The 10,908-nt window shown below is 43.3% G+C and overlaps 1 protein-coding gene across 1 annotated transcript in view; it reads left to right on the forward strand.

The window, feature by feature from the left end:
- Window positions 1–5,709: 5,709 nt before the first annotated feature.
- Window positions 5,710–10,908, forward strand: part of MTMR12 (myotubularin related protein 12) — a 79,403-nt gene continuing 74,204 nt past the window's right edge. Inside the window, exon 1 of the mRNA XM_019647888.1 lies at window positions 5,710–5,937. Coding sequence (XP_019503433.1) covers window positions 5,721–5,937 — 217 coding nt within the window. The 5' untranslated portion in view covers window positions 5,710–5,720. The remainder of the gene's footprint in view (window positions 5,938–10,908) is intronic.

The following is a 10,908-nucleotide window of genomic DNA, read 5'->3' on the forward strand; positions in this document are numbered from 1 at the left end:
CAAAATTCCTGATACCGTTTCTGATGGATATTACAAAATTGTCGACCCTCTCACCCCATTCATTTACCCCTCTCCCCCGGTAATGTTGAGAATCCCTGTTTCTCCTGTCCTCACTGAGGGCTCATTTAATATTGTAGCACCCAGTATGTGGTTAGGTTCTGGTTATAGAGGAGACCATCATTTCTCACAAGAACTTTCAGTCTTATTGGGAGAGGTTTGGAAAATGAGTCACATGGGAACAATGTAAAACTTTATTTAATGAATAAACCAATCAGGCATTTACTTGTGTTTTGAAGAAGACAGGATACAAATTATGTAGAGTAGACGCATCAAGCCCCCCACCATGTGACCAGTTTAGATTGTGTGTTTTGTGGCAGGGGGGTGGGGGTAGGGGGGATAGCTCAGAAGTCCTTGTTTACAATTGCTAGGTCTCCCCAGCAGGGCCTCGTATTATGGTACCACAAGGTTGAGAATAATCCAAATGCTTCTTAATCTGGGTCTATCCTTCATCGTCTTCAGAGGAGGGCTGAAAGACCCATCCATGGTTGCAGCAAGAGGCTAAGGAACTTTCTATTTGCAGTGAAGACGAGGGCAAGTCTTCAGATCCGAACAATTGGCTAAAATTGAAGTTTGGCAAGTGGCCTTTAACTAACATGCATTTTAGTCCTTGACTATTTTATATACATATACATATATATTTACATATTATTTAGAATTATAAATAATATATAATTATTCAGTACATAATATTTATATATACTAATATAGAGAGGGTGCCAAAAAAGTGTATACACATTTTAAGAAAGGAAAAAACTGTATTAAATTGTAATACTCAATATATACCGATAACAAAACATGAATACGAGTCATGTTTGACGTCTGCAATCACATGAGGTACTCAAAGTGGTTACCATCAGTGTAATTTTAATACAGTTTTTTTCTCTTAAAATGTGTATACATTGTTTTTGGTACCCTCTGTATGTGTGTATGTATTGATTTATCTTAAAACCAGGTCCCGCTTTGTACCCAAGTGATTTAAAAGTGCAGGTTCTAACCTGGATGTTAGAGTTTGAACTCTTGCTCCCCCTGCTTACTAAGCAATCATTTCCCAGGCTGCTTTCATCAAATACTATTTCACTTACTAAGGTGCAAACATCTATTGAATTTCTACTATGCACCTTTTGGACAAAGATGACCAACACACACAGTAGGCTGCTGCAAGTGACTCCAAAGAGAAGGAAATGGAAATGGCTATCTTTAACTATCTGCCAGAGGAATGCTTCTCCCCGTCTGGGAGTATGCTGTGGGTTTCAGTTGCCTTTGGGCAGAAAGGGCACTGCTTTTGGTCTGGCACTCATTTCTATGGGAGCTAAGATTTGACTTGTTCCTATTTATAATTCTCCAAGAATGCTTAGGGCAGCATTAGGAGAAAGGAGTGACCTTAAACTATTGTGTGTAAATGAAAATATTTCAAAGTCTAAGGGCTACCATCTGTGTTTATTAATAGATGGAGAATTATTTGACCTTAGCACGACAGGAATTTTTCAATCACTTGGGAGAGACTCTCCCAAAGAGATTTGATCCACACCCTAAAGATTAAGTAAAAATATGCTAGTAGCTGGAGAGAATCTTAAGAGTGAGATAGAAACAGATGTTAGCTTATTCTCTGTCCTCATTCCCTTACTGCTCCTTAGAAAAGGTGTGAGTTTTCATCACTGAGTCAACACTGTCCCCGGAGGCAACCAGCTTTTCAGTCTTTAAAACCTTTCCATACTTGTTGGCTATTGTTTTCTGAGAATGTATGGATGCAGTGGTTGTGTTAAGTTTCCAGATTCATCACATTACAAACCAACTGGATGCTGAAGAGCAGGATAAAGTAATTATTATAACTCGGGATGGTTTGAAGGGAGGGAAATTTGGTGTGGTGGATTAGAAATAAAAGCCATTACTTCTAGTTCAAGGACTGGGCCAGAAGTTAAAAACAAAACAAACAAGCAAACAAATGAAACCTTTTTGTTTAACTAAGTCCCACAGCTGATTATTGAGAGAAGTCACTTTTCTTTTTAATAATGTCTTAAATAATTAACGTCTTGCTAAATAATGTCTTGCTTGGTCGGATTGTACAAAGCACAGCCAGCACCTATTTAGTTCTTGCTGCCCATCAGGCATCAGCTGGATACCTCGTTTAATCTTGAAAACAATCCCCAGCCACATGAGGTAATTACCTTTGTTGTTCCTAGCATCCTATATAGAAATAGAGGCACAGAGAGATGAAGTAACTTGCCCAAGGACACAGATAAAGGGTGTATGTAGATAGGGCCAGTTACATCATTTGCAGGGTCCGGTGAAAATGAAAATGTGGGGTCTTGGCATGGGGCAGGGAAGTCAGTTCCCCTTCCCATGGGTATGGGCAATCCCCAAGGGATTGGAGCCTGTGTCTGGCCACACTCAATATCTGAATGGGGGTGGGTGAGAGTCCCTGGCCAGTTGTCATGGTGCTGCCAACCTAGGGTAAGGATGGTTGCTTACCCCACCCAGAGACACAGGAATGGGACAGGGGACTGTGCCTGACCCTGATCATCTCCTAGTCAGTGCCTAGGCACCCATGGGGTGAGGGGTGATGGCGATGGATGAACACGAGACTTCTCCCTTCACCCTTCCCCAGCAATGAGGCTGGGCTACTGTCCTGAGAGGGGTTGGCTTAGGTTTGGCTGGGAAGGGTCAGGGTGCCAGGGCATAGTGGGCATCCAACAGGAGGTGGGGAGAGGATGGGAAGTGGGACTTCACAGGAGCTGAGGTTCCAAGACTCCTGGGCTTGTTCCATCAAACTTCACTTAAAAAACAAACTCAGAGGTGAAATGATCCAGAATTTCAAGGCCACAGGCGCAGAGCATTAAACCCCAACCTTTCTAAGTGCAGGCCCTATGTGTCTGCACTAGCTGCCGCCCAAGAAGCCAGACCTGGCCATAGGAACCTACGCTAACATACTGACTACGATGGAAGATCATGGAAACTCAAGGTCCTTTGAAAAATAAGGAAGTAAAAATTTGCTCAGTGTAAAAATCTGCCCTGCCATTTCACTTTGAAAAGTAAAAACTGCTGTGAAATATAAAGTGGTATTTTTAGCCCTGACAAATAGCTTCATTCTTCAACACCTCCTTTGTTTTGAAGCCTGACTTGGCCTTCCCAAATATTGCGTTGTCGGAGAAGGCATGACGCATGTTTGCGACAGATGGCACTAGTTCATTTTTGGAAGTACTAGAGTCATTCGCATCTATGTTATTGCTATGTCATTTGACAGCTGACAGTCCTAGCTTCATTCTAAAAAAAAATTGAGCGATTTGGTTGAGTTTTGGAGATTTTTACAAGTTGAAGATGGAAGACCAAACTGTACATTTTTGACGTATTTTACTGTTTTACTTCCATAAAGGGAAGAACACCCGTCAACCTTGTGAAAAGTTGCATAAAGTTTACGGTGAAAATGCTCTACAAGAACGTCAGTAACAACCATTGTTCATGAAATTCCATGCTGGTGATTTTGATCTCAACAACGCTCCTCAGTCAGGGAGACCCACTGAGATTGATGATGATAAAATAAAGGCACTGATCGAGTCAAACCCACTTTACACGACATGAGAGATTGCAGGAACATTGAACATCCATCATTCAAGTGTTCACGACCACCTGAAGAAGCTGGGATATGTAAGCAAGGTCGAAATTTGGAGTCCGCATGAACTCAAAGAATTTCATTTGACAGCACGTATAAACATCTACAATATGCTCATTAAACGTGAGGAAAACAATCCTTTTTTGAAGCGACTGATAACTGGTGATGAGAAGTGGATTGTTGACAACAATGTGGTGTGCAAACGGTCTTGGTCCCGACGTGATGATTCGCCTCAAACGACATCAAAAGCAGACATTCATCAGAGGAAGGTGGTGGGATTTTAATCTCACTGTGGTGGGATTTTAAAGGTGTGTTTTTTGAGCTCCTACCAAGGAACCAAACAATCAATTCGAATGTGTACTGTCAGCAACTGGACAGTTTGAATGAATCCATCATCCAGAAACGTCCAGGGCTTGTTAATTGTTAAGGAGTTGTGTTCCATCGCTACAACACTAGACCACACAAGTTTGATCACCCGTCAAAAATTATTGGAGCTTGGATGGGATGTGTTGCCACACCCACCATACTCGCCTGAACTTGCACTGTCAGACTTGCACTTGTCTCACTCTCTTCAAAACTCCTTGCGTGGTATAGTGTTCAATTCAGATGAAGCTGTAAATCAACACCTTGTTCAGTTTTTCGCAAATAAAGATAGGTCCTTCTATGAACGAGGAATTATGAAGCTCTCTGAAAGATGGCAAAAGGTTATTGAATAAAACAGGCAATATATCATTGATTGATCTTTGTTCTTTATATAAATAAATGACCTTTGAAAAACATAAACAAAATATGTCATGACTTTTCTGACGACCCAATACAATAGAACTGACACCTTTTCACTGTGCTCAGTCCTAATTTGTATAATGTTAAGAACTTGGGCTTTGGAATTAGACAGACCTGGGCTGGAATCCCAGCTCCGTCAGTGACTAGTTGAATCTGTTTTCTTTGCATGAAAACAGGGATAAGGCAGCTCGACGGTGGCCCCAGTGCTCATATACTGGACAGTCTTAATGATGGCCATCTAGTTGGAAATGAGGCTACAGGACTTGTCTTGATACTGTGTTTGAAAAAAGTAAGCATATTCATTTTCACTTAGATTTTATGTTTATTTGGAGTGTGTGGGAGAGGCGGTGGTGATGGGGGCTCATGGTAATGAAGAGGATAGGAGCATTAGTCCCTGATGAGACTAATGCTTAGCACAGTGCCTGACACCGAAGGGAAAATTAACCGCAAATATTTATTAGTGTTTTCAATTAGACCGAGTTTCTTGAGAGCTGTTTCCTCTCTTATTTGTGTCTTAACACAATGTTTTGGCGCCAGGTGTGTTATTTAAATGAATTTTCTTTGCAATCTTCACTAAAAATTAGGTTTTTATTGGTAACTTTGGAAAGTGGATAAGAGAAGTTTCTTCAGGGCATTTGATATTGTTAGAAACACAAAGAAACACACAAAAACAGTTTGGAAAATGATATTGACAAGGCCCTTACAATCAAATATTCAAACCTATTCCTAAGTTCTGTTAACCCTTGGTTTGTCTCATTTTTGTCTATATTTAAAATAATAAAACTGAACGTCATTAATGTGGATTTGGAATTCATACGGGGAGAACAGATCCGATACACTACACTTTTGGGAAGTTTTATTCCAAAACCACAAGCAACGAGAAAGGGACTCCTGTGAACCATTGCTTCTAACTTAGTGACCGCAGGATCATTGGACGACGGAGACATTCTTGCTGTCCAATGGCCGAGGAGTCCGGAGAGAACGCTGTCTGGATTGGTCAGAGGAAACATCTCTCCAGGTTCATTCAAGAGGGGGCGTGGCGTGGGGGAGTTCTGCGGACAGCGCCACTGACCAATCAGAGGACGCAGCGGGGCGGGCTTTGCCGTAGGAGGGTGAAGTAGAGCCTGTCTCGGAAGGGGAATCTCCGCCAGTCAGACTCGCCTGCAGCGAGTGGAGGGGGTGTGGCCTTCAACCGCAGTCTTGTAACTCGCGGGGAGTGGGCGGGGCCCACGGACCTGGGCGGGGCGAGTGGTGTCAGCGGCGGAGCCGGATGCGGGCGGCGCCGCGGCCGTCGCGGGCCTGGGGATGGGCGGAGCCCCAGCCGCCAGTGCTGGTGGCTACCGCCGCTGCCGGAGCCCTACTGGCCGCATCTATTCCCGCGCGTCGCTGCTTCCCAGGGCGGTGGTATGCTGGGGAAAGGGGTAGTCGGCGGTGGCGGCGGCACCAAGGCGCCCAAGCCTTCTTTCGTGTCGTACGTACGCCCCGAGGTGAGCGGGTGCCGCGCAGGTGGGGCGTCGGGCTGGAGCGGCCGGGGCAAGGGGCGCAGAGAGCCCCTTCCCCGCTGCGGAGAGGACGCGGGCGCTTCCTGCCCGTGTGCGAGAGGGGAACCGGGCGGGGTGAGGCCAGCAAGGGCGCGCTGGGGCCTCCCGTGGGCCAGGGTGGGGACCCCCGTAGCAGGCAGGCAGGTGCCCGAGCGCAGGGCCCGGCTCGCTGGCGACCAGGTGAAGGGGCCCGAGCCGCGAAGGTACTGCGGCCCGGGTCGCCCTTGGGTACTTCGGAGAGGAACTGAGGTTCTAGGCATCGCGGAGAAGGGCTGGGTGGTCCAGACTCCCGTAGGGCCTGTTTAGAGCCCGCCGCCCGGGTGGGTCCGCTCTGCCCTGTCCTTGTAATTTTTTTGTGAGTCTTCTGAGCTCGCCTATCTCAGCTGCCTGCTTCCAAGAGTGCTATTTGATGCTGTCGACGGGATACCGTGCACCGCCTCTCGCCTCCCATTAGCACTGCAGGGAGAAACTCTGGGTCGGCCCCGGCCCTTGCCCTCTCCCTTTGAATTCTCCTCTGTCGCTTTTTTCTCCTTTTCATTTCACCCACTCATCCTCAGTCTTTCTACCCACTTTTGCTTTCCTCCTGGAGTTTACTGTCAAGTTCATTCATTCATTCAGAAAATATTTTTTGAGCTCCTACTCTGTGCCAGGCACTATTCTAAACGCTTGAGATATACCTCAGTGAATACAACAAATATCCCTGCTCTCCTGGCGCTTATTTGAGAGACAGGAGTAAACAATAGGTAAAATAGATGTAAGTAAATTGTATGGTATATTAGAAGGTGATAAGTATCATGGGGAAAATGTATCACCCTTTTCCTCCTTGCAACGATGGCATTTGATCAGAGACTGGAAGACAGCCTGGGATCTGAGGGAAAAGTAGTGCTGGTAGAGGAAGAGTCTGGAGTGTTGGAGGAGCATCAAGGAAGCCAGCGCTTCGGAAGCCCAGTGGGTGATGGGGACAGTCATAGGAGAGGAGGCTGAAAGGTTACAACATGTAGGCCGAGCTGAGGGCTTCTTGATCAGTAGCTCCCAGTCCAAATTCCTACTTAGATGCATTCTCATTTTGGATTCCTGAAGGTGTTTTCTGTTCTTCTGTCCAACACTTGAATCAGCAGCATGCAGCGATGCACTACTAAACTCATTGTCTTTAGCTGTCTCCCCATCTCTGCAAAGCAAAGGCAGGTGGGCTTTGGATGAGAGGTTTTGATCCGGAAATGCGTCTCTAAGACCACCTGGGGCCAGAAGCTTTTGCATATGTATCTTCAAATTCAAAATATGTGTTTTCTCCAGGGGAGAGTACCCTTGAAATGGGTCTTATTGTTAGTCCTAATTTTAAAATAAAAACCACTTCCTCTTCCTCTGTAAATGCTTGACAAGGAGTCAGGGTCATCATGAATTTTCTGCTGGTTTCCCTTGTAGTAACATGAGTAAGTAATGTGGTCAGTTTCTCTTTGTGTTTTTTTTTTGATTGAGCCCTGGTTGAAGTACAACTGATCTTTAACCTTCCCTCTTCGGTGAGGTTAAAAACTACAAGTGGAAAGTCTTCTGAAATGTGGCCAGAGTTCAAGAATGTTCACATTTTTCATCTATCAAGTGCACATGTTGTAATTAGACTTGTTTTCCCTCTGCCCGCAGCGCCTGATATATTCTCTTTGAGGGATAATTAAGGAAGGGGAGTGGTTCGAATCCAAAATAAGCCTGACGTGGTCACATTTTTCAGATCATTATAGTTGGCAGTTTTGTTTTCTTGCAATAAAATAATGCTGTGTAGACACTATGCTTATATATAATTTTTATTTTTTAATTACAGTTGACATTCAATATTATTTTATATTAGTTTCAGGTATAGAGCATAGTGATTAGACATTTATATAATTTATGAAGTGATCCCGACCCTTTGCTTTGTTGTAATCTGTCTCCAAAAATATTTTGTAACAGGATAAGGCTCTGACCTAAATTGTGGATATTTTTTAAAAGATAAGTGAATGAGGGGATGAGGAGGCAATTGGTTTTTAAGTACATATATAGCTTTTGCCAGATATCACATTAATGGAAATGCATGAGAGCAGCTTTGCGGTGCAGCTTATGTGCCTCTGAGAGCACTGGGTCTGGTGACATTCTCTTGCTCATTCAGTAGAAGGAGTCCCTCAGGACACTGCCATTCTTCTGTTTCTGCTCTTTTCCCATATATTGCCTTCATCTTTACTGCCTTTGGTGTATGTCTTCCTATCACTTACTTCTTTGTACGCACTTTGCTTTTGTTAGCTTGGAAATTGCAGTTTCTCAGACACTTTTTGCTGGTAGGTCATTGAGCTCTCAGAACAGCCTTCACACCTGACAATGGAATGATACCTGTGCTTAGTGATGAACTTGTTCCTGGCTGTTCAGTTCTTGGAATGTTCAACAGTGGCTGCCTTCAGTATGCCAAAGAGTTTATCAAGAGTCAGCACTTTGTGTTAAAAACAGAAGTGCTTAACTGGATAACTGTATTTGAAGATGATGCTTTTATTTTTTTTCCTGTGATCAGAAAGGATTGGCACTCCACAGCCTAACATGAGGGTAGTACTTAGCTCTAACTCTTAAAATTGGATCTCTGCCAGAGTAAGTTGGGCTCTTTTGTCATTGACTTTCCTAAATCAATAAATGTAAAAGTTAAAATCCTGAACTGTAATTTAGGACCTTTGGTCAGTTTTGTAAACTCTGCCCAGAGGGTTACATACAAATAAGTAAAGCTTGTAAATAGGAAGCTAATGGCTCTGGAAGTTGAGGAGAGCAGGATGGGGAGGCCTGGGCCTATCTCCGTGGTAACTGATGGCTGCTACCTAAGCCATCTCAGCACCTCTACCCTAGCTTAGCCCCAGGTACAAGGTGTAAAGGAAGTCTGGCCTCTGTGCTGGGGAACCGCAGGGTGCTGAGCTCTGCTTCACGGAGGCATCTGGTGATAGTTTGGGTGTCGGCTCCGTTTTTCTTGTTAGATAAAATAGCTGTTTGTGTAAGTGTTCATTGTAGAAAAAGAAGAAATATAGATATGCAGACAACTATTTTACCAAAAAATTATAAGCTTAGTAACAACTTGGAGTTTATTCTATCAGCTAGGAGTGTAGGTATATGCATATGTTTTTTACCAAAATAGGATTAATATTGCTGATCATATTATTTTGTCATCTGCCTTTTCACCAGAAATGTATATTGCAAATGTCTTTTCATGTCAGTTGTTAACCTGTAATGTCATTTTTAATTTGATCCCTTTTCCTCAACAGAGACATACGGTGTGATGGGGAGATGTTAGGTAGCACAAAGAACCAAAGAAAGTAGTATGATTGTTAAGTGGTTTTCTAGTCAGTCACCTTTTCTGGTGCCGGGTGACAATTCTGATTCTTCAAAAATGTCAGCTCTCTGCTCAGCTACCTTGAAATTGTAAGCGCTGGTTTGATAATTTATAGTGATTAGGAATGCTTAGTGTCTGTACCACAAAGCTTGTAAGTAAAGGACCATTAGGTGATCTTAAGAGGAAGTTCTGATTTAATGAGTCTGTTCCATTGTGACAAGGGAGTTGAGTAAAAGCTTCAGGCTACTCGTGTGTTGTTCCCTGAAACTAAGACCAGGAAAAATTCAGCTTTTAGAGTCTGCTACAGTTGTGTCCACGTTTGTGTGGTATTCCAAATACGATTCAAGTGTTTTACTTGAATGTACTAATACTAGTTATTAATTTCTTATTTGTGGAGTTTTAGGTTTGGAAGAGAAATTAAAGGTAATCCACTGGACCTCTGTACTCTTCCTCTGTTGTACAGCTGTGGAAATGGGGCCCCACAGGCTTAAGTGTCCTGCCCCGGACCATAGCAGTGTTGCAGAATGGAGTTAGGAACTGTCTTCTATGAACCAGAGGTGTCAGTGGCTAAGCCAGGTTCCCTGAAGCTCAGAAAAACTTCTATGAAGATGTGGGAAGAAAAAGCAAGAAGAGAGACAAAGACTGAGAAGGATCCAAAAAAAATCCAGACTTACGAGCCGATTTTTTTCTTTTCATTAACCCCTGCGGGAAAAAAACGCATTCAATTGTGTAGTCTTCATTTAAGGCCATTTCTTTTGGTGGTGAGAAGTGAACCTATGGTCCTATAGTCTTCCCACAGCTATGACTGTGGGTATATATATTAAAATTAAAAACCGAATAATTACTAATATTTATTAGACACTTCAGTGTCCCAGGAACCGTGCTTCTTTCATTTCATCCTCTCAACTATCTTAATACTGTTACCTCCCTTTTTTGTGTTTAGATGTGGAAAGCAAGGCCCAGAGAAGCTAAGTACTTTCTTTGTTCAGGGTCGTGCCAGGATTTAAACTAGGGCAGTCTGACTCCAGGGCCATTCTCTTCCCCTTATGCTTATGAACACAGGACGGGTTAGTAGTGAAACATGCTCACAGCTATGGTTGGCCTTTGCTCACTGAAGTGCTTTTTCATTTGCTTTCTCCAGTAGCAGTTTCTTGGCTTTTGTTAGAAAATCTACCAGGTGACTGTGAGTGGATATGGAGACCCTTGGAGATATATTATAGTTAATTCATTCAACAGATACTGACTCAGCATCTTCTAGTACCAGAAACTATTCTAGATGTTGGGGATTCAAAACAAATGAAATGATTGAGATTATTTAGTGGTGGGATACTGCTATTGGACCACCAACTTTGATGACTTAGATGGATTGATGACAAGAAGGGATTGGCTTATCCTAAGACAGCCCTACTTCCCCAGTCCTGGCAATAAAAGATACCTTTAAAAGCAAAATCTACATCCATTACTTTTTTTTTTTTTTAAGAATATATCTTTTTCTCCATTCCAAACTGATTTTTTTTTTTTAAAGATTTTTATTGGGGAATTGGGGGTATGGGAACAGCGCTGGGGAATTGGGGGAAGGGGAACAG

Source organism: Hipposideros armiger, unplaced genomic scaffold (assembly GCF_001890085.2).
Source record: "Hipposideros armiger isolate ML-2016 unplaced genomic scaffold, ASM189008v1 scaffold_117, whole genome shotgun sequence".
Classification (NCBI taxonomy): domain Eukaryota; kingdom Metazoa; phylum Chordata; class Mammalia; order Chiroptera; family Hipposideridae; genus Hipposideros; species Hipposideros armiger.